This window comes from Rhea americana, unplaced genomic scaffold (genome assembly GCF_003343005.1).
Source record: "Rhea americana isolate MKP2758 unplaced genomic scaffold, rheAme1 scaffold_8, whole genome shotgun sequence".
NCBI lineage: Eukaryota > Metazoa > Chordata > Aves > Rheiformes > Rheidae > Rhea > Rhea americana.
The window spans coordinates 8,859,093-8,884,175 of record NW_028186978.1 but is presented as its reverse complement, the minus strand read 5'-3'; the positions used below and the strand labels follow the sequence as shown (position 1 = coordinate 8,884,175).

General features: G+C 35.5%; 1 protein-coding gene across 2 annotated transcripts in view; it reads left to right on the top strand.

Annotated features, from left to right (window-relative positions):
• Nucleotides 1-25,083, top strand: part of PCDH7 (protocadherin 7) — a 275,271-nt gene that overhangs the window by 123,502 nt on the left and 126,686 nt on the right. The window contains exon 2 of one of the 2 annotated variants that reach the window (XM_085322867.1): nucleotides 12,824-13,016. In XM_085322867.1, the coding sequence (XP_085178993.1) occupies nucleotides 12,824-13,016 (193 nt within the window). Of the gene's footprint in view, nucleotides 1-12,823; nucleotides 13,041-25,083 lie in introns of both variants that reach the window. The other variant, XM_085322866.1, reaches the window with a different exon arrangement.

The following is a 25,083-nucleotide window of genomic DNA, read 5'->3' as shown; positions in this document are numbered from 1 at the left end:
AAATAGATTGATGCGCCAGAACCTCAGATGGCAAATGTCGGTAATGTTTAAATATGTTCACTGTGTTTATCATATCATTCTTTGACCCACTTGGACTACGGACAACAAAAGCATCATTATTCTGTAGCCTGGTAAAATGTGTGTGGACAGTGTTTGGTTTCTTCCTTTCTCTGAGGGCAGTTTTGTGTAGATGATTTTGGAAGTAGGTCTTTGAACTTACACCTCCCCTGTTAGGGCTTTTTAGTGCCTGATAACTAGGTTAAAGGTGAACTTAAATTATTTTAAGAATAATGTTCCAGATTCAAGAGAAATAGTTTCCCTACTCAGTCTAGTCATAGTTTAGTTCTTAGAATACTCTTTGCAAAATGATAACTGTGACTTGGCAAATTTAAGTCTGCTGAGGAACTCAAGCCAAGTATCTGGGGGTTTGAACTGGTAGGATGTTTTCTAAAAACAGGAGAATGCTTACTACTGTTTGGACATCATGAAGGTCCCCATGTTACTCACTGTGGTATATAATTTATCAGTTCGTGAGATGAATATTCCACAATCATCTCGCTTACTTGTCTGAACACCGCAATTCATTAGGAACTCTCTTTTCAGTGGAAACCGCTCTATCATGATAGAAGAAGATAYGGGCTTACTCTGTTAAAATAGTATAATTGGTGAAGTCTCGGGACAGRCAGCTGGGAGTATATTTTACAATGTGGAGCCAGGTAACAGCCCAGCTGTAAAATAAAAAGAGGTCAGATAGGGGCCAGARTAGGACTGTTTGGCTACTTGTGAACGTGGAATTCAGTGGTATTGCATTGATTAGCAATGGGACCAGTGTTTAATATATTGCACAATTAATAATGAATCAGGATGGAAATGAAGTCTTTTTTTTTTCTCTTCCGAATACTATTTGAGCCAGAGAGAAGCTTTAGAAGACCCTGAAACACTGTAGCAAATAGACAAGATAAAAATTTCATACCTGTATAGTGGGAGGAAGTGGGCAGAAGTAATGGACCTAGGTACCYGTGTGACCTGATGTCCCTTAACTAGGTTTGGGCAGAAAATTTTGGGCTGAAGAAGAGAAGAAAAAAAATCTACAAAAAGCATCTAGGAAAGCCAGCCTTTCCAAATGTCTCAAGAAAATAATAAAAAAAATCTGGTCCCAGAAAAGTTCAGTAGTAAAGAAAATATTAGCTGTTATGAAGATAAAAAAAGTCAGTAGTATAAGATACTGGCATGATATTTAGCTAAGTGAATAATGTTCCAGCACCTTAGCAATGCATTTTTGTCAGACCAAAAAATATTCGGAGGTTTTTAAAGAAAATTGTTAGAAAGAATTAGAGAAGTGTACTGGAATCTAATGTAAAGAGTTTATGGACAAACACTAGGTTCACTGAAGTAATGCTTAGTCTACATCAAAGATTTAGGGCATTTTTTTTTCAGAAAACAGAGGAAATGTGACAAAAATCTTATTTCTTATTATAATTGTTCTTGGGAAGACAGAGTACTACTTCTTCCGTTTCTTTATTGTAATAGAAGAATAAGAGAACACTTCAGGATCATACGTGTTTGATTCTTATAATTCTCAAACAGTGAGATAATGAAGTAATAATTTGACAGTAAATATATCTTTATGAGCAGATAAAAGAGTACAACAGACCATCTCTGCCACAGATTCTCATTTATTTTTGGTTCCTTTATGGTTATCTTTCAATAACTATTGTGAAATGTTAGGAATATTGACTTTGTTCAAAAGCCTTGTAGGTCTCATTTAATTTTTCYAAATAAGCTTGTGTGTTAACATTTTGCTATGAAGATGCTGTTATAAAAGAGTAATGTACCTTTGAGAAAGAGATGCTTTTCATATTATTACTCTTTTCTGTAGTGATATTCGTGGAAATAATAGGTATGTCTTTTGTTTGTTTACTTGTAACAGAGAAGACAGTGATCAAGAATCTGTCTAATGGACRTAGCTATGTGAATAAAAAGGTTTCGGGCTGCTTAGAAATCATTGTTATGATTCAGAAAGCCAAATGTACATGACAGAGAAGAGAGCATGTTTGAGAAAAGCACTGAACTTATAAGGAAAAATGTACATTTGAATGTTACAATAAGAATGCCCATAATGTAAAGTATATTATRAAACATTATTTCTTTATAGCAAATCTAAAATTTAGCCTTGGGCTTAGGCAAATATGTATTAGTGTATTTCTATTTAATATTTATACAGAACAAACAAAATAAGTTTCTGGTTTATGACCAGGAGCCTACCTGCTGTTMCAGCATAAATTCATAAAATTATTAGCAGTAGAAAAGGAACATGACAGACAGCTTGTAGAATTCTTATCTGATACCTGAGCCAATCCAAGTTTGTCACAGGTGATGCATGSTATAGAGCTGTTGTATCAGAATATTTTTAATTTTGTTTGACTCCTGTTTGAAATTTTCAATTGTTAAAAGAAAAGGGGTGATTATTCTTTTCAGCATGTTTCTCCTCTTTTCCTTTCCTGTTGTAATGCTTGTCTCAGGTGTTTCAGTCTTCTCACTGAAAAATAATGCTCGTTTAATTTAATTTCCTGCCAATTTTATATTAAGTACAATGATAGAAACTTAGAACAGTAGAAATGTGTGATTTGAATGGGAGAAAGAACTCCGTGGGTTGAATCTGTTCATGCAGAATAGTAATTGTTCATTAATATTTTGTTTTCTTTCAATAAGCTTCTACCAATTAAGAATGAATAGAAAGAAAAGGATAATGACATGTTTTATCAAAATTCAAGTGCTTAAAGAAACACTGAATTTATGTGATGAGTTGATGTAACTCTTCTGCCTATTTTTCAGAGCTACCCTATACCAGAATTGTTATTTTGGTCTTACAAGCAATTTGACATTGATTGACTCTCTGAAGCTAACAGGAATTCTAATATTATTTAGCTTTGACTCATCACCTGTGCTTTTTCTKCTTGGGCAGAAACTGAAATACAGAAATTCTGTTTAAATGTAAGAAAAAAAAATATTGTAAGGGTGAAAAAAACCCTGGAACAGGTTGCCCAGAGAGGTTATGGAGTTTTGATTCCTGGAGATATTCAAAGCCTAACTGGGCATGGCCCTCAGCAACCTGCTGTACCTGATCCTGCTTGGAGTGGGGAAGTTGGACTAGACAATCTCCAGARGTCCCTGTGATTCTGTGAAAAATCTGGGATAGACGGCTCTTTTGCCTTCTTATACCTGGTGAATAGCCCAAAATATCCAATGTCCTCAAAGCATGAAGTTATCTGATACAAGAGTCAGGGGAAAAATAAGAACCATAGCTGCTCAACTCCCAGGGTTTAGGATTGGGGTAAGGTGCAAATGAAAGTTCAACAAATTAGTAGAAATATAGCTTGTTTTATCATATTGGTTAGATAGGGCTTATTTTTTTTCTGTTTTTCAACATATTCAGTTGCTTCTTAGATCACATTGTACAGTTGTKTAAAATGTTTTCAAAATCCTGATGCTGTTGAGGTGTAGGTGTTGTGACAGCAGGAAGGAGTAATAGAATCGTACTATTTTTTATTCAAGTGCCAAGTAATTAAAGAGAGAAAATTGCCARCGCTTCCCTGTTACACTTTAGTTCAACCACTCTGTATCTAGAATCAATAGTGCAGTAACTGGCTGAAGAAAGGGTTGGTGATTGCAACTCTAGCTCTCAATTAAACATAGAAAAGATTCATTCTTCTGCCCCACCATTATAATTCACGTAAACCAGGGTTTCAATCAACAGTCTTTACAAAGTTGATAACAATTCCTGTGCAGAAACCAGGAAAGAATATCATCCGTAAATAATGTGATGTATCTGGAAATACAGTGGAAAACTGGAAATTTTAGAAAATGGAAGGAAAATCTGTCTCAGAGTGTAGATAAAGTGTTAAGTTCATGCAACTGTATGGATATATTGTGTCTTATCTTGTCTATTCACAGCCTGATGCTAACCACTGAAATTAGGGTTCTCCATGATTTTAAAATGCATTGTGGTTTAACTTTCTTACTTAGATAGGGAACAATTAGTAAATGCAGGCTGGGATAAGCACTATGCCTCAGAATAAGTTAATATGGCTTAATTAGTGCAGACTGTAAGATATACTTATCTTTGGCACTGCAATGAGTTTTTTTTTTTCTACTGGTAAGGGAAAAAGAGAATATCTGATTCAAGAAACGCAGTTGAAAAAAAGAAAGAAATGGTGATTTACCTTTGAGGTGGAATGCAAGGATGTCTTTTCTCCATGATCTGATCATCTCCATGTTCAGATAGTTACAGTTGGGAATAATTCCACATCAGAAAATGTGATATCCACTTGCAGAGATACAGAATTATCAGACCTATTACATTTCTATAACATGGCATTTGTTGTGGACCTAGTAAGGGCTAGATCTACTAAGGACTGCTGTGGGTCTAGTAAAGATTTAAGATTGATGTTTTGCTGGGAAAGAGAAGAACAGCTAGTGAGTTTATCTGGGTAAAAGCAGCTCTGCCCTGTTGATTCACAGTGCTAGCAGATGGAGCTGTATTAGTGTCGTGCACTGAAAATGGATACAGCTAAACACAACCCTCTTCTCTCCTTGTGTGGGTATGTGCCGGATTTTGCCAGCACTTGAAATTTCTCATGTCAATAATAATGATGTAATTGTACCAATGGGAACACAAAATTAGGGACGTAGTCTGCTTCTCCTTGTTCAAGTGGGCTTCAGGTTTGGCATTGCAATAAATGTTTGAGATAGCTGATATTTTACCTCTAACCTTTTTGAAATCTTTATCCTGATATCCATCCTCGCTTCCTCCAGTATCTCTCATTTATATGCAGCTTTTCTTTAAAACCTCAAATATTGTACAGACTAGACCTAAATGAAGATTAGGCTACAAGGGAAAAAAATTCTTATCATTTTTGCATTCRTAGCAACTGATGTACAAATAGCATTTGCTATGCACCAACATTTCAGTACTCATAACTGTTTCTTGATAAGAATTAAATCTGTCTTTGGAATGTTTAACATYTAAATCTCATGTTATTAATAATTAAAGGACTGCTACGAGTTACATATTCGRTATAGATCATTTCCTTTCTTTTTAGCAGCATTTTATAGCAACCCTATGTTTTTGTGTTTTCATCAACCCTATATCTAAGATGTCATCGTTTTCTGGGTGTAGAAAGTAGGTGCCAGAATTAAACTCTAGTCTCAATTTTCAAAGTATATAAAACTTCTCTCTTATAACTGATAGGTCTATTATGGCTATTTCTATGTTAACCAGACTATACTGTCTAAAGTATATGGAGTTTTGCATATAGTTTCTGKTTTTTAGAAAGGAGATGGTAAACCACAGTATGGATACCCCAAATTGTCTATTTTTAAAATCCATTAAATTTATCAACTACAGTGTTCCTTAACTATGCTGATAACAAGCATACATTATCATCAAGGACTATTTCTTTTTATCAGGAAAGTACAGCCTGTGATGTTATTCCATGAGGCATGATGCATTCAAATTTTACAATACGTTTGAGAAGATCTGGTTCTCAGAAGTAATGCAATATACAGTTCAAATTCTGATATCTAAACTGGCAATAGAGGTGTAATAAATGCTGCAGAATAACAATTAACATGCACATCATTCTTTGGGAAAGGATTTTGCTGGCATTGTACTCATTTATATTCTGTAGAATGGGCGGAATTGGCTCTGCTGAACTGAATCTTATGTGTGTTAGTTTTGTGTCAGATAATTCCGACTCCGACTGGCACTTGAGAAAAACAGCAAGATGAAACCGGAATCTGTTTTAAAACTCATTTATTAATAACTTATTAAAGACCTATTAAATTTATTTTAGTTTATAGCATAAATAATAAAATTCCRAGGGATTTTCAGACATCCGTAAGATAGCCTTTCTTTCTTCTCTACATGCCATCTAGCTAGGGCCTAATTCCTGAAAAGAATATGGGAAAGGGAACTAGAGGGTTTGAAATCCTTGATGCTTCTTCATGAAACCTAATTTAAATAGGATTACTTTTGTTCTTGGAGTAATTATAGATGTGATAACCAGGTATTCTCTACTTGTGGTCTACTTACAATCAGTTTCCCCAAACACAAATGTGAAAGGGACCAGAAAGGTTTAAATCCTTGATAATTTCTTTTAACTCTCAGTTTAAGTTGCCTTCCTCTGTTTTTTATGGTTTTGCTCCCAGTTATAGGGCATTACTTTCACTGCTGTACAGGTAAACTGTACCAAAGGTTCTTAACATCTTCTAAACAGAGATTACTAAACTGAGGTCTGTGGATTTCTGGTAGTCTGAGAGTTATCAGGTATCAGTCTGTGCAAAATTCTGAGAATCACTTCCTGAATTTTTTATCTTTTCTGAACTTGGCAAGTATCTCTTGCAGCTCATTACTTACTTGAGTCCTGCTGTGACATGCTGGATATCCTATGGGACAGGGTCTAAGCAAACCCAAATTATAGCAGGTTCACAGAGTTTGCCAAACTTCATCAAGTCAAACTGTGGTTTAGAGGTAGTTGCCACATAATTATAGCATACAGGATCTCACTGCATAAAATTTGGTCCATCAGACAGTTCACAGCCTAAGTACTGATCTAAACAAGGGTTTAACAAATAAGGTTTTTGTGTAGCCAGTATTAGTTACAATGTGATAATGCTATGTCTTGAACTGTAGTCAAGACAAATCTCTGAATAGAAATTTAGGATACATCTTAATATAAACATTAGCCAGCAACAATATTTAGTAATAGGCAAGCATTTTAAAGTGGAATTTCAGTAAACTTGATAGAAATGAGTGGTCTTGCACCCATTTATACTATGTCAAATTAATTCCAGTTCTTTTCTGAAATGTGTGTGTGTCATTTAAGTGTTTAATGTGGGGGAGCATGCACAAGTTATTCTTGCTTGTCTGTGATTTTACAACAACACATTTTACTGAACCTTTTTAAAGATAAGCTGCATGATTTAAATTAAAACATTTTATAAAACAAAATACAGCAAAATTTCCTGTCAAAAATAAGCATATGCATATTCCGTACATACACAACTATTTTAAATGAAAGCAGATTTCTTCCACTCCAAGCATATATATTAGTACGTTAGTATTATTTCTTCCAGTCACATACCACACACACAGCCTGAATCTCTGACTGCACAGAAGTAGGACCAACCAGAGACTATGCTCATTGGAGAGATTTCCAAGATGGAGAACACTGGAGGCTTGTGACTTCTTGCAGCATGAGACAGATTCCTCCTTTGCCTGCAGATTTGCAACTGCAGAATAGGTTCAGTGCCCTGGTAGCAAACAATGGAAGTGGAAACAGAAGCAAACAGTGGAAGCTCTGTCTGAGCAAGCATCAGAGGAGCCTCAACCACATCACCAAGAGTAAGTTGCAAGTGTTAGCAGTGAAAGACTCCCTTCTGCAGGTGATGGAGGCCCCATCTGCTGACCTGACCTGCTGTCTGGGAAGGTTTTATGCTTGCTGCATGCTGAGATCCAGGGTGTTGTGGAGGGACTGTCAAGTCTTCTCTCTCTCCAGTCTTCAGACAGCGGGTACTGCCAGGGGTGGTGTCAGCCATATTAAGACTAACTACATGGCTCTGAGGGGAGAGGCTGAAGAGCATTGGGGCCCAGGAGATGTCTTATCAATCCTTATAGTGAAAGGCTTGGGAAAAAGCAGACACATAACCACAGAATTCTCTTTCTGAGAGTTGAGGACTACTGAGGGAGACAGGATTCACCTGGCAGAACATAGCATCTTTGCCAGAACACTGGTCAACCTGATGAGGAGAGTTCTTAACTAGAAATGGCCAAGGAGGGAAATTACAGCCCACAATCAAATAAGGAAGTAGTGGACAGGAATCCAAAGTGTGGATAGCAAAGTTRCAAGATGATGGGTACAGGAGAAATCTCTAGAATAATAAATCAGGGCAGAAGATGAGCTACCTCAAGGGTATGTACAGATATGCATGCAGCCTGTGGAATAAGCAGGAGCTCTGTGCAGGGTCAAAGAACTGCGATGTTATTGGAAATGCTGAGATGTAGCGGGACAGCTCACATTACTAATGTGCTGCAATGGTAAGCACATTGTATACAAGATACAAGCTCTTCAGGAAAAAAAGGCAGGAAGGATGATGAGAAAAGGTGAAGGTCARGGTGCAGCGCAGATGTACGTAGATCTTCTGTGGGATGGACAGCTTGAGAATTTGTGGGTCAGGAACAGAGGGGAGCCCAGAAACAGGACCCATTGGGAGTTTGTTACAGACCACCTGATYAGGRTGAACAAGTGAGTGAAGCCTTCTTTAAAAAATCCAAGGAAGTCTCTAGATCACAGACCCTGATTCTCATGAAGGTCTTGCACTTTTCTGATATCTTCTGGAGGGCYAACATGATGGGACCAGATTTATAGAAGGTGTCAGAGATTAATTCTGTATRTAGGTCATGGATGGGCCAGCCAGGGGTAATGAACAGCTGGATCTGCTATCCACAAACAATTGAGGCTGTGATAATCAATGGCAGCTTTGGCTGGAGTGCCCATGCAATATTGAAGTTCATGGTCCTGAGTGACATGAGAAAGACAAGTGGCAGCGTGCAGACCCTGCACTTTAGGAGAGGCAGATTTCAACTTGTTCAAGGAAATAGTAGGTAGGATCASATAGGAGGAGGCAGCTCTGAGGAGCAAATGAGCTCAGGAAAGCTGGAAGATCTTTAAAGACAGCATCTTGTATCCAAGGAGGTACCACCTGGGTGGATGGGCAAGTACCTGAGTGAAAAAAAAAAATTGTTGGAAGGTTGGACTCAAAGGGCAGTGGTTAAGTGGGTGTATTCTGGAGGCCAGTAACAAGTGGAGTTACTTTAGAGGTCTCTCTTGGGACCTGTCCTCTCAAACAACCTTCTCAGTGACCTGGAGAAGGTAATGGAATGCTGGAATGCATGCTGATTGCATTTGAAGATGACACTGGTTTTGGGGAACGGTCAAAATGAGGGCAGAGCCGCCATCCAGAGGCTCCTCTGGATGCCATGGAGGAATGGGCCAAGAATAACTTGATGAAATTCAACAAGGACAAATGCCATGTCCTGCACCTGAGAAGCAAGAACCCCCATCAACAACACAGGCTGGGGCCTGACTGGCTGGGGAGCAGCTTTGCTGAAAATATCCAGAAGGTATTGGTAGATGGCAAGCTGGGCATGAGCTGGCAGTGYGCCCTTGCATCAAAGAGGCCAACAGCCTCCTGGGCTGTACTAATAGCACAGACAATAGGTTGAGAGGAATTATTATCCCCATCTCTTCAGAACTTGAGAGACAGTTTCTGGAATACAGTGTCTACTAGATTTGGGTCCCTGGACCCAAAGGCATTGTCAAACTGGAGCAAGTTGAGGTGGGAGGCCTCCAAAATGGTCAGGGGCATTTGTGCTGTGAGGAGCTGCTGAGCTTGTTCCGCCTGGTGAAGAGACTGCTTTTGGGAGTATCTGTGGGCAGGTCATCAAGAAGGCAGAGTCAGAATTTTCAGAGTGATGCATGCAAAGAAGGAGAATGARGGGAGTAAACTGAAACAGGAGAGGAGATGGAGCCTCCAAAGGAGAAGCCTTTCCCCATAAGGACAGTTGTGGAACTGTCTGCCCGGAAAGTTTGTTCAGTCTATCTTTGGAGATGTTCAAGACCCAACTGGATCCAAGCCTTTAGGAACCTGCTCTGACTACAAAGCTTTGCATAGGAGGTTAGACTAGAGGTGCAATCAGGTCCATTCCAATCTTAATTATCCTGTGACCCTATGATCCTATGATCATTAGTGAATATGCAAATAGTGACCAACTACTCCTTATTTTTCAGTTCACTTTGAATGTCAGTCTTACTTGATAACTCAGAATGAGTAGAAGTGAATGGAGTATTTTAAAGAATGAATTGTTCTCATAATGGAAGTTGTGTCCTTCGACAGAGCAGCTCAGCTTCAGTATAGGAGACATAGCTCACTAGAACCAGACTTGCAAGGTGTAAATTGTAAAGCAAGAAAATATTTTAAGGTTTTCGTTCTTATGTGTCTCTTAAGTCATGCTAGAAAGTTCTGTTAACAGCAGTACTTATAGTAGGCAAAACTTGATCTTAGGATCAGTCTGGACACTGTACAAATGAGTTAAGCGTGAGTGAAGAGAAATCCTTTTCCTCTATGTTTAGATGGTTCCTTGAGCTGTTCTGTGAGTATAGATGTACAGTTTGGATTGTGCTAGCAACCTGAGCATACTTAGTAAATAGTGTGTCTGTATTTTCSATATAAACATATCTCATCTTTAATGTTGTCACGTGTGGTCACCTAACATGGTTGTACTACAGAGAAATGAATATAGCATCTAACATCAATTTCAGGGCAGTAGAAATAGTCCGTGAGTTCAATCAGTGTAATGAGAATAAGGAACCTTACTGAATGTGTGTTCCCTTTCCTTGTACTCACGAGTATTAAGTGATCTGAAAATAGTCRTATTAGAAGGAAACAACAGAGCCTGTTTACAAGATATGAAATGTTGTCTTCATCTGAGATCTTTCTATATACTTAGGAGTTCAGTTGTGAGAGGAAAACACTGAGGGGAAATGACTGCTTCCATAACTTAAAAAACAAAACAAAACAAAAAAAGAATGCTGGTTACTTACCTCTGAAATCATAGATAATCATAGATTAAGGCACTTTAACTTTTCTTCACATTCACTTAGTTATTTCTGAGGGAATTAATGTATATGTAAATTATTAACAAAACAATACATAGAAATGTGAAAATAAAATGCAAATTGCACAGACATTTTGCAGGACAGACTACTGCAAAAGGACTTTACCCTCCTTTCATGGTTTAAAAGTAATAGGAAAAGTTTTAGAATTCTTGTGCAGTTCAATAAACCGATTCCTTCTAAATACCCCTGAAAGCAAATGGTATTGCTGAGCATCTATGGGGAAAGGTTATTCAAATTGTACATTGTAGATCTAGGTTTTAACATAATCCTCCTGTTCACTTTCTATTATTTCCACAGACTTTAGTGATAAAGGCAGCAAATCTAAACTACCTTTAATGTGGAAAGGCATTATTTGTGCTCTTCATTCTTTCTTTTCTTTTTTTTTTTTTTTTTTTTTTTTTTCTGTTCTCCTCGCACTTGATACAGTATAAAATNTTTTTTTTTTTTTTTTTTTTGTTCTTCTGTTCTCCTCGCACTTGATACAGTATAAAATAGTTCTAAATTAAAATGGTGCAAAAGCACTTTGCAGCTAAAGAATAGAAGCAAACCTTCAAAGGTCAAAGACTCGTCATGAGAATACTGTGACTTAGCTTAGCTTAGAATGTTATCATATTTATAGCAGCATTCACATTTATAAACTTCTGATTTATTTTGGCCAGGAAGCCCTAGTGTTATATATGTAGTTCTACTTGCTGATTTATCATTACTTTACATTTTCAAAACATTAAAAAAAATGTTAATTCTAACTGAAACTCCACCCTCTACTCATAAGCCTAATGTGGACTTCCATTTCTCGGGACTTGTGTAAGTTTGTAGTTTAAATTATGAGAGAGTTTCCTTCCTGCTTGTCTGTGTACACGGTTCCACCTTTTAATTACCAGAGATGCCAATGGAGAGTGATGTACACCTATGTCGCATTGCAACATAGGGCTGGAAACATCTACAACTGAAGGTGGGCAGTGCTCTCAGACCTCGCATTTTAAACATAGCAAAGTCTGCATAGTGTCTTATAAAATGAAKCTATCGGTATTTGTTTTAGAAAGTGCTTTCTGGATAGAATATGTGTGKATCTACGCRCACACACACATATATGCTTATAYATGCAGCTGTATACATATGTTTGGACACACAAGTCTRCCTGGTAAAAGTAGGTGCTTTAGAGCATCAGATACTTTTCTGTGGTTTTCTAGTGCTGCAGAGCTTGGTCAGAGCCAAATAAAGAAAAGACAATTTTTAACACTAAGGTGTAGTTCAAATCGTAGGAGAATCCCTTAGTTTTTTGCTGAGAATCATAGCCTGCCTTAGGTGTCCTTTGAAACATGAGGATACAACTCTCCCACCTCCTGGAATGCRTGTGGATGTCAGAGTTCAACGTGTAAACTTTTAGAGCAACAGTGATATCTGTCATTTTGAATGAATATAAATCTGTAACAGTCTATGTTTGTACAGTGCCAGTGGAAACATGTGGTGTCAGCTGTGCTTGCAGTACTTTAAAGGTTTTATTAAGTCAGCTGGCAACACACCCTATCTCCAGGCAGTGAATTTTATGGCAAAAGAGCTAAACACTTTTTCCCCCCTCTCACTTCTCATGTCTACTACCTTCCAAAACCACAGGAACGGATTTTGAAAAAGCTTATGGGTGTGTTGCTCTGTTGTTAACAGCCACAATATAGTTTACAGGTGAGCATTTATGCCCACCCACACAGTCTTAAACATACACAGGCGCACATTGTCAAGTACCTTTATGCAGTCTGGTATAAACTCCATTTAAATTATTACTGTTGAGTAAAATAGAAACTATGAAGAATTTATAAATATAAAAGAAATCTTTATTAGCTGTTGCAGTTATTTGAAAAGAGACTGTGCAAAACTGTGTGAAGGTTCTGGACTGCACTGCACACTAAAAATCCATAGATTCCTTCCTACAGAAGTCTTTTAAGGGCTGTACTTACTGTTTGCTTTAATTTAGACAAAATTGTTTAACCCGTAAATGTTAAGTTATTAGCTTGCTTAAGTCATGTTTTGAGAATCACTTGTTCAAAGAGCGAACTTCTCAGTGACATTCAGAATCTTTTCTCTTGCAGCCATTTCGTAGAGTGACGTTTTCTGTTGTGAGTCAGCCTCAGGACCCACATCAAGGGTCATTGCAGAGTTGCTATGACAGCGGTCTGGAGGAGTCAGAAACACCAAGCAGTAAGAGTTCATCAGGGCCAAGACTGGGTGCCCTTCCACTCCCAGAGGACAACTACGAAAGGACTACGCCGGATGGCAGTGTTGGTGAGGCAGAGCATATGGAAAATGGTAGGGGCAAACACGACATTCACACACACAATCACACTAGCAAGTGATACTAAGTAGACTTTTGGAAAGGTCAGTCCAAAAATAAATAAATACATTAAATAGTTTAAATTGTAATTATTTTATCTTAAAGTTTGCTAAAATGAAGATATACAAAATAATGGAACATAACATTCCTAATAAAATCAGCACTTTCTTTTCTTTACATAATTTTAAAATTATACTGCAAAATCAATTAAAGCATTGAAAAAAAATTCCAGTAGAGGGCTGGGAAAATGGTAATATAATTAAATTTCATAGTTCTCTTTTTAGATAAAGGACCATAATGGACATTTTTTTTCTTCCTTTTTCAGTTCAACAACTGCTTAGGAAATTTCCCAGAGTGTAATATGTACAGCATCAGTAAAAAGAAAGTAGGATTTAAAACCCCCACACTAGAGAATTCCCGTTATCCCCCAAATGTTACACAAACTGTTTTCAAAATAACACTGTCAATTCAGTACTTCATTATTTAGAAAAGAGGAACATTAATTTCTGTTTTTCCTATCTTTTATTAGGCACAGTACTTTTATAACATCTCCTTTAAGTTCAGAGTCTATTTATATAGAAGGAGAAAACTGAATCCTTGTTCATTACATGAGTGATTCTTCAGCAATTACAAAATTGTGGTAATTTAAATTTAAATTTTTGTTTTCCTTTGGATCTAAAATTATTTAGAAAAATAAAAAATCTTTTCAATTTTAAATGTATTTCATGAACCCYGAATGATTTACTACCCTCCACTTATTGGCCTTCATCTAAAGTCTGATGAAGTCAGGCATTGACTTCATTGCCTTTGGATTTGCTCATAAACAATCTAATAGATTATTGTATGTCAAAGTGTACAAATTTTTGATAAACAAAAGAATAATGAGTTTGTTAATCCAATTGGAATGGGGGGGTATTTGTAAGAAGGGTGATGTATTTTCTGGTACAGAATGAATGAATTAGTTTGGCTAAGTACGTTTTAGCTTTTTTCAGAGATTACAGCAGTGGTTAATTGTTCTTCTATTTATGTCTTTCCTTAAACAGGCATGTTGACTCAATAAAATATATTATTCTCTATGATAAGATAATGCCAAATCTAGTACATATGCCTGAAGAAAGGCTACAGCAGTCTACATTTGCTTATAATGTCTGTTCCAAAAACAAATGACTATTTCAAATCATGCACATGAATTGATCAAAAAAGAAAATGGAATTATCCATCTAAAAATAAGATATATTAGGTAAAATGTGTGTATAAATGTGTGTATATATTTTATACTCAGATGTTTGTATGAATATATCTTTTTATATTTTCTTTTCTCTGGGTGGGTAGTAGCGGAGAAAATACTATTGTTGTTATCATGAAAATGGAGATTTGTGGATATTATTCCTAAAATGAGATGATTATTTTATTATCTACTTTGTAGTGAGATATTTTAATTAAGAAAATGAAGCTAAATGAAAATGAAGCTAAAAAGTTTGCTCATTTCCGTAGCCATACAGCAGTGTAGTAGAGTACTAAACAGACTAATTGCTAAGTTCAGAAAGTGCATTAATATAGAATGTGTATGAACCATTTCAGAAAAGTGCAGAGCAACTATTCAATATATTTTTTATAAATTCTGTAGCCAATGAAAATAACCACACTTACTGAAGTAATTGGAAATGAAGAGCCATATGAATTCAGTTCTTGAGAAGTATCAAAAATAAAGTTTGTTTAAGCTTTTGAGTAGATGCAAGTAGCACTACATTCTATTAACTGATGTCTTTTAGACATTAATTTTTTGAAAGTCATTTATGTTTGGTAAAATCAATTTGTCTTCAAAATAATATGGTATAGATAGAATAAATAGAAGCAAAAAGCTAGAAAAACATATTATTCAATGAATAAGTGAATAAAAACAAAAGTATCATAAAAAATCCAGTGRCAGGACTTACATACAGTAGTCAAGAATTCTTTTTCCTTTATAAGATCTTAAACTGAGACCTTTGAAAGGTGGGTGACATTGTGATGAAAATTATACTCTACAGACTTTTGGATTTTACTGTCACGTTTTAAAAATAAGATTTCAACAGTGGCATGTYGTCTGCCTCCAGAAATTTTTGCTAACATTAATCTATAAATAATGACAGAACAGGATGGAATTTACTTTTGTTCCTTCATATATGTAACAGCTAATGTTTGAGTGAGAGTTTTCTGGGATCTAATTTTTAAGTCTACCTGTACTTTAAATATTTAAAGTGCAGTTGTATTGTTAAATTCTGGTAATGCAATTTTCAGTATTAATAGATCATTCTGACATAAATAGCATTGGAATTGAAACCTGTCAAGTATTCATTTGTCACATTTAAATCTAGGTAATCTTCAGTGTTTAGCTTGGTTAGGTTTTAATCAGAATTTGTATTGGATTTGATGCATTTTTTCCATGGAAACAGCATTTTGAAAACTATCATAGTTCTTAATTGTTATTACTTCAGATATTTGCCATTTAATTTTAGTTGGTGTGAAAAAATGTGGTTATATATAATTGCTTTGGATTTATTTTCATTTTAAAGTTTGAAATGATAATTTTCAGCACAATAACAAAAACCCTCTGATACATTTGATATACTTTTGTACAAACCGAGTAGACTAAGCAAAACAAGTCATTTTTGTAGTTATGGCGAACGTAAGGCAGTGGAGTTCAGCGCCAAAATACATATGAAATTCAGCTTTATGTTTGTTAGTTCTCAGGTTAGAAAGGATAAAATATAAGACTGAAACAATAGGGAAAGGGGGTTAGAATAAGCTGCACAGTATATGATCAGCCTACATGACTGTCAGATGTAGACTGAAGTTTTGTTCTGATGATTAGCCATGGTGTCAGAGGCGGAAGGAAAAAAAAAACAGAAAAAAAAGAAATGTTAGCAGATTGGCTGTGAAAATGCAGTATGCAAAGATCTTTTAATTAGTAAAATATGCAGAACCAGAAGTAACTTCTGAGTTAATTTATCCCCTGCCCTTGGAGCTTTCCGTAGAAGGAAATTCTGCTCGTATATGCAGCCGCCTTCTCTAATTTGGTGTTAGAATGACACTGTCTTAATCTAAATTGCACAATGATTTCCTTGAGAACATTTTTATTACATTTTTATTTGTATATCAAGGGTAAAGAAATTACCATGTTAGATGAGTTTCCTGGTCTTTTAGTCTTTGCCTTCTTTTTCTATTGTGTCTCAGAAGAAGGTAAAAAAGCCCTATGGAAAACACTTACAGAATTACCTTATGTCCTAACTCTTAAYGATTAATAATCAGCATGTGCTAGAATATTGTGATTATATGAAAAAAAAAAGAAAAAGAAAGATACGTGTCTAATTTACAATAAGGTATTAGCCCTGTTCAAGTTRCTGGCCTCAAAGATATCTTTTGACAGTGGGTTCCTTTTAAACTATCAAAATTGTAGTTTTATTGTTTATTTACTTTTTAGACTTTTTCTTGCCTTTTTAAACAGTTTTAGATTCATCTCCTTTTTAGTATTATGACAAAAAACATGSAAGTATTCCATTTGACTTTTTACATACTGTGGCTTAATTCATTTCCTTATCATTTAACCTTTTTGGGAGGACTRTATATTCCTAGGCTTTTCAGTCTTTGATCATCTGCATACCTGATAATTTTTTCTTTCCTTGAACTTCTGCTGTTTCTTCTGAAGTAGGGGTTGCTAAAGATGAATATTCATCACTTGAAAGTAGACAATATAGCCTCTTCATAGTAATTTCTTTCTCATTAATTACATGTACAGTCTCTAAGCAGAGCTTTTCATTGTTTCTAGTAGTGTCCATTCAYCTCGTTCTGTTAGGTCTTTCTTATTTTTTACAGCCTTCTTGGAAATATTTCATTATATTCCATTTTTTTTCTGATCTTGTGCATTTACTATTTATTTATACATGCAATGGCCTAATCAGTTTGAATTTTTGTTTAATTTAGCTGGAATACTTATAGGAGTRAAGCTGCAGCCCTGCAGATTTCAACTCTCATGTTCTTCCCTGGAGATTTGTTTCCATGCAGTCACAATTAAACTGTTTTCCACATCTGAGATACCTACTTTAAAGTTAGCACTGGTGTTTCTACATGAATATATCCTTAGTCTGCAACACAGTTAGCCATATTTCAGTATCAAATATGTAAGGCTTGGAGATCAGCAGCCATCTMTTTGTGAAGGAAAGAGAATAAGGGAATGGTTTACAGCTGCCATTTTTACAGGGGGAAGTGGAATCAAAGAAAGATTAAGTGACATGTTTGAAGTCACATAGAAAGTAAGGGGCAGAGCTTGAAAAAAGAGCTCTGAATCTTTGTGATCCAATTACTTGACTTCTGAAAAGAAATCAGTAGATAAATGACACTCCAGCTGACATGTGAAGAACTAAAATGCAAGAAAGAGAAGTGCATTATCTGGGTCTGTCCATATATTCTGACAATACATTATGTTCTCAATGATGATTGCAAATTCAGACTGTGAGCGTCRAAGAACTGATGTCAATTTAGACAAGGGAATCATGATATGCAAGATAAAGATATAAAAAATGTGAAATGAATTTTGATGATTAATAATGTAATTAATTTTATTTATAAGAGTAATTGCCCATTTTTACTTAGAAGGTACAGTATTAGTCTGTTCTCTGGACCAAAATGTCACTGAAAGTGAAAAAAATATCCATCCTTTACAGAATCCTTTTTCCTTTAGCTTCTTATAATGCTAGTAACAATGCAGGGTAATTCTAGAGCAGGTTAATGTTCTTGAAGAGTTAAACAACATTGTGCAAACTAGATATTCATTGACTTGTTCCTTAGAATTACTGTACATTTGTAGTTCCTATTGTTTTCAGATGTTCTTTTCTCTTGAATTCAGGCCCTAGAATTTCATTGGTGCTCTAAAAGTGTACTGATTATATGCTACTAATTTCTTTTCTTTTTTTTTGCATTTTTCTTTTTTTTTGCATTTTTTATTTCAGTGGTATGGCATCTGCTTAAATATTAACCTGCACATGTGAACCGAAAATACCAAAAGTGTTGCACAGATTATTATGTAATAATACATATTGCTCAAGAAAGAGCTCTCATCCTTGTTCCCGACAAATCCTAACCTATAGTTATGCACACAATGATTTCTAGATTCTGTGACATAACATATATGGGTTATGTTTTGGAACATATATATTTGGAACATATATATTTGGAACTGTGGCTTGGGCCAGTTCATTTTGAGAATGGGATATTCCAATAAGACCTGTAAAAAGGGGGGAGGGGGGGAACCTTATAAAAGGTCTTTGAAAAGGTCTTTAGAAAGACCTTTCCTAAGAAGAAAAAAAATCAGTTGCTAAGACAGAGGACAGTGTGCAGGGGTCCCTGTTGTGCTAGTGTAGTCTTATGTAAGACAATGAATCTAGCTGGGAGGAGCATTGGATGCTTTCCTCTTCGAATTTTCTTCCTTTTAATTTTTATTGTGTTCCTTCGGATGACCTCACCCCATATGTCTGTGAGTTTCTTCGTCAGGGGAATATATAGTTTGCTATCCAATTAATTGATATGCATGGCAATACTTTTAATTTTAAAACTATATGGTATTTGTTCTTTTAAGAGTTATTGTGTATTTTTAAAGTGTTATATGTGTATTTTTACAATAGAAATGAGCTGTATATTTTGATTATGTTGCATATTGCTAGTGATGGTGCACACAATTTTAATTTATTAGGTTAATAAGATACTATAGAAAAACAAACAATTATTTTAGATTGTGAATTGCATGTCATTGCATTAAGGATTACTGTTATTTGTATCTTATCTACTCTTCTATGTTTACATTGTACTTTACGTGCATAATGCAAAGCAAGGGACCACAAGGAACACAGGACAACCGTGAGCAGAAATAACTCCATTTGAAGCCGCCACAACAGTGTATATTTATGTCCTCTCTCCTTACCTTATTTTTTGAGACCATCCAGAAAAATCCCAAGAACTTCTGTATGCTTTCTATCCATGAAGTATACTGTTTAGTGTCTGAATATCACTGTGAATTGTTTCCAGCTAAATCAGGATTCTGGGTGCATGACTGACTTGTTGGGAATCAAAGCAGAAATTCATATTTCTGTATAGGAAACCCACCTTTTACATCAATAGTATAGTTAACAAGAAATTCAGCATTTTACTGATTTGTGAATATTTTTGCTCTATCTCTTGATATTCCTGCCATTCTATTTTCCTTAGTTCCCTTTTGTGCCTCACAATGAAGTATAGCATATGGCTCATTTGTTTTAATTTTATACCACAAGAGTCTGTTCCCAAGTCCTAATTTCAGTACCCTACTCTTAAAAACAAAATACATACAATAGTTGTTCACTATTTCTGAAAACAGTATATTGATATCAGACAATTTGAACTACCCATTTGCTAAAACTTAGCTTTCTTTTATTCCCTTTAAAAGTGAAGTTCATAGTTACGTTCCTTCAGCTTTTAATCAATAACTTGAAAATGGAGAAAGGTTTTATATTCTTAATGAAATATTCCTATAATTGCAATGTTTGTTAGGAAGAAGCAGTGAGAGAAGGGTTTATAYGTGCATGTGGGTGTGCATGCRTGTACACATCTTGGTGAGTCAGTTCTTTCTGCAAGCACCCATGAGATCTAGACAGTTGCACTTACATAACCTGCCTCATCTATGAATTTCAAATCAATTCACTGAGGTGGATATGAAAGACCATATTCAGCTGAGAAATGGAGAACTAAATCATCAAGAAGTGAAGTGGTATATCCAATGGCATACTATAAATCGATCTTTGATCTAGTAATTGATCCGAGAGGTAACGCCAATACGGCCCACCCCTCCAAGAATAATTGGGACACCACCTTCCAGTTCTCAGTGAAGTCAATGAGAGTTTTGCTGTTGACTTAGTGGGGTTAGGCTTTTATCCAAGTCCTCGGTGCGAGCTGCCAGCTCCGGCTGCCTCCCACTGCTGCAGACTGCAGAACTCTCTTTGAGACTGGTGGAGTTCTGAATGCAGGCAGAGGACAAAATGCGTGCCAGAATTTGCAGACATCTCGGTTACATGTGGAGCAGTTAGCAACCTTTGCATCCACTGCAACCTCTTTCCTGCAAAAAAATCCGATGTAGATAGTCAATGCAAAACTATTTTTCCTCAGTTCACAGAAATCTTTCCTACATGCTGTATTCTCACTGGGAAAATAGGATCATACTGATACAATAGATTGTCTCTATTTGTACTTAGTGATGGTTGCTTCAGTTTCCTGGACAACGTTAGTTCTTTCAGTCCCTTTGAATCTTCAAGTATGATGAAGATCCAAAAGAAATCCTTTAGATTTTTTCTCCGTTTCAGTGGGAAATAAATTTTGTTCTCTACCGCTGATTATCAGTTACTGTTCTACCTATTTGTTTAATTATTTTTCATTGCAGTAAGTGTCAATATTTTATTATATACTACCCATATAAAATAAAATTATCTCATTAGTTTTATATTTCTCATACAAGTTTGATGTTTTGGGTTTGATGTTTTTAAAGCTGATACCATTTCTCTTATATGAGAAAAACATTGACAGAATCAAGAGCAGAAACTATGTTCTTTTCTTGAGCCCCTTTTTAAAACTATCAGATATGAAATATTGTATTGTTATCCAGACAGAAAGTCTGGTTTTACTTTCAAAATGATATGTTTGTATTGAAGGGACAGCAGCACGTCTGACTGGCCGCACAGTTGAACCTAAATGAACCATAATATTTCCAAAGTCTTATGGTTGAAAGTCTGCACACAGATTCAAATTCTAAATGTACTCAGCTGGCATATGATCATCTATGAAACAATCATAAATTTTAATATGTTAACTATCCCTCATTAGATACTTCCCTTTGGGTATAAGTATAGTGCACATATGCTGACCAAACAGGTATTACCCTGAATTATTGATACATATACAAATTTCATAGGATGCTGCATTTTCACATTGAGGTAAATTCACTTCTCACAGTGTTTTCTTTTGTTTCTTCAGATATTTATAAATATGTAATTTGTATTAATTGTTTGTGAAATATAAAGACCACTGTGAGAAAACATACAAGAGCGTATGAGAAAATATGTTCAATCTTTGCATTTTTTTATACCCAAAACTCCAATTTTATGTTTTTATTCAGCCTATAGCCAATTAAATGGCTCAAAAAAGTTTATTGAAACTACTACTGAATGCGAATATGAGAATTAAGAACATGAGAACCAATATACAGGGTTAGACCAAAGATCATCTTACCCAGTATCATCTTGTCTAGAGGCCAAAATAGGATGCCCAAGGAAGAGTGAAAGAACAGAGCAAATAAACTCATTCTTCCTTTGTATATTTTCCTATATATCAACAATTTGTGACTCAGATATCTTGAACCACATGTAGTGAACTTAGTAAATTTGGTAAATTTATATCTACAAATTTGTCCAGTTTCCCTTTGGATGGGTGCAGCTATTAATACCACTTGTGTCCCATTAGTCTTGGACTGGACAAAGGAAAAATTAACTTTCTAGCCTGGTAGAGACCACTAGATATGACTTCTCTAATAAGAGTACTTTACTTTGTGCTCTTAATGATCTTCACAGTTGTCTCCAGAAGCAAGCAATTTATATGGGAAAACAGAAAGAAATAAGATCTGAAAAACTAAGAAAAGGACTGTGTGTATTTTTTATGTATTTTAGTAAATATTAATGTTAGGTTGGTAAATCAAAATATATAGAATGGTATTTAAAGAAAATAAAAGCCTCACTATAACATATGACATCTGGAGTTCCGAAAATTCTGCTTTATAGGAAGTGATTGCTTTTCAGAGAAAAGTAACATTTCTTTTAAAGACTAGAGAATTTAAAAGCCTATATAATGTAAATTCAGATATATAGATGCTGCTGAAAATCACTATAGTATCACCTGCATGTGTGCCTCAGCAATGTAACACTTAATATAAACAGCAAATGGTTGAATAGCTAGAAAGATAGTCCTAGCGTGTGCTTAAACAAGATCAATATTAGAAATTTTGAGAAAAAATACGAATTTACTAGTACAGTAATTAAAAATAAAATTTCAAACAGGGTTGACTTGTTTTGACAAAGAACAAAAAAATCATTCTGCTTTCAGAAATCATGAAAAGGGCAATAATATCACTCAGTAAATAATAATAATGATTGTTATTAATAAAAAAGTATTTTTAGGTACATGATTCAAATCTGTGTTTCTTTCTACTATGTAAAATAATTGAAATTAAGGCATGAGATTTTTGTTCCTTTGATAGAAGAAAGAGACAAAATGTAAAGGCAGTGAGGGAAGAACAGTGTTTATGGAGTTAATTTATTTTGATAGTTGTATGCTCCCTTACAACCAAACGTGTCCATACTGGCTTTCCCAATGTGCGTGTCTTAACCTGTTTTTTGCTGTATCTAAGGAACTAATCAACCCCTAAAGAGCCCTGCAGGGGCACTTGTTCTTTTACTGAGCAATCTGTATTATTTCATCAACAGGGGAAGTAAAATCAAAGTGTATCATATCTAAACCTGCATGTAAACAAGCCATAGGACAAGCTTGCACTGGAGCATACTTTTTACCTGTGGGTTTATGGCAGATTTGTTTTTCTGGTGAAAGGATTCTTCTTTTCTTTTCTTTCTTTCTTTTTTTTTTTGAGATTTATAACAGTGCTATAAAGACCAGTAGTGGCCACAGAGGAAATCTTGCAAAGATGCTTTTAAACTGAATCTCAGGAAACCAAAAAGTATATGGTGCTTGTGTCTTGCTGTCATACTTATCTTTAAATTGTTTCAGTTGCAGTGTAGATTAATTGTTTTCTTGTATGGTGGTATCTTGCTCGCAATTAATGCATATTGCCTTGGAAGAGGAGAATCTGTGTCCCCTTTGCGGCAGTGAAATGGCATTTGTGTTATCATAAGATGTTAATCTCATATTTGAAATGTGATATTGAAAGCTTTTATTATGAAGAGAAGGCAAAGGGATCGGATGTAATTTTGACTTCTGCTGTTGTTACCTAGTAAAAGAATCTTCTATTCTCTAACTGGAGAATAGAAAACCTTTTGTTTTCTTTAATAGAATATTTGAAGAACAAACCAGAGCATCTATCATATATGATTTTATTAATATCTTTCAATGCTTAATCTCTTTACCTGTGGCCATCCTCCCCTGCTACTGAATTGCATAATTTGTGCTAATACTCTTTTCACATTCTGCCATCTATCGCAATAGCAGTACAAGGATTATTGTGATATGTTAGTAGATCTGACAGCTCTGGAAATGTGTTTCTTTATATATCTGATATACACCACAGCTCAAGTACATAARGGAATAATAAAATGGTTAACTTGCATGAGCTGTTGGAGGTTTTCTAGGAGAGGAGGAAAGGATGAAAGAGACAAGTGACCAYGTTGATTTTCAAAATGCAAAAAAAATTAAGTATCAAAGTTAAATATCATGGTTCCAGATGTCTCATTCAGTGTCCTACTGCCTGATTAAGCTACTTATACTGAAATATTTAATGCAGTTTCATTACTGAGTTAAAATGTTTGAAAAAAAGAGTGGGCAAAGATGTTTAAAGTAAAATTTTCTGGTTAAAAAAGAGGTACCCAAAATCATTATGCTCACTGAAAATTTGTAGTGATAGTATAAATTCATAATGACTTGTAAAGCATGTAAGAAAATATTTGAGCTGTCCTGGACTGCTGAAAAAACAGTGACTGATCCATTTGCCAAGATGCAAGGAAGCTGCATGTGACTCACAAGTGCTACTATATYGGTCTTGTTGGGATCCTGTTTCCGACACCTCTGTGTACAAAAGTACAGTGAACTGGCAAAGAAAAGCAGCAGTGTGGGTTTTGGTTCTACTGTTAGAATGCTCTGGCCAATGCTCAGATTTTAGTGAAAGAGGATATTATTAGTTTATGCCTGAAGAAACCTGGTACAAAAAACAGGATTTAACACTTTTGGTGCTCTACGCTATCCTTTTTTTCCAGGATAGAGCAGAAAATAATCTATTCTGCCTGTAGCTTTCTACCTAGATGACACCAAAAGTGCAGGGGAAAGAGTAAGAGAAAAAAAAATCCAAATTCTAATCTGTACCAAAATATCTTCTGCGTCTGTTTTGAAATGTGAGATCTGCGGGACTCAGAAGAGTGTGCAAAGGGCATGAGTAGAACTGATTTTTCCCAGCCTTTGTTTCCAACTGTACTGGAAATGGCCACGATTGCAGAATTAAACTCAGGGAACTAACAATGGCATAAGAGGCTGGCTCATGGATGGGCCACGATGAGGAAAAGTAGGCTGAGCGTCAAAGGGGAACACATACTAGAATTTAGAAAGGGCAATGCAGAGGCCAGCCTCTAYCCTGCCACTGCACCGTTCCTAACAAAGGACGTTCCTCAGAGGCATAGCTCACTTGCTAGGAGCATAGATACGGAAACTTCAGGCAGAGTCAGATCTAATCACACWAATAGTAGTGGGAGAATTCAAAAACCTCAAGATGCCCCCAAAGGTTCAGATAAGTGAATATTTTTCTCTTGTTTTTCTCTTCAAAAGGATACAATTGCCTTTAGTTTTACCAAGTAAAGCCCCACATGCTATTCCTCATGCTATGAATTTTAAGTTCTCATGCTATGAATTTTAAGTTAAAAAGCCTTTCCAAAATACAAAGACCTTATCCTGAAGTTTCTTTATAAAAGTTATTTTACCTGAGGAACTTTTGAAAGTTGTAACATTAAAATATTGTCCCTAACACAGTTCATCTGTATCTGGTACTATTGTTTTTTCCTGCTGCTTTGTGACAAGATTTTTAGGAGGTGCTTTTTAGAAGGGTTTAGGTAAGTAAACTGTACTGATAAGGCTAATTTGTTTATTACAGTGAATATAAAAAGTAAGAGAATTGAATCAAGTCCAGATCAGKAGTGATAGAAAGTCATTACTATAAGCTGGAAGTTAAGTGGCCTGTATAAAATGAGTTAG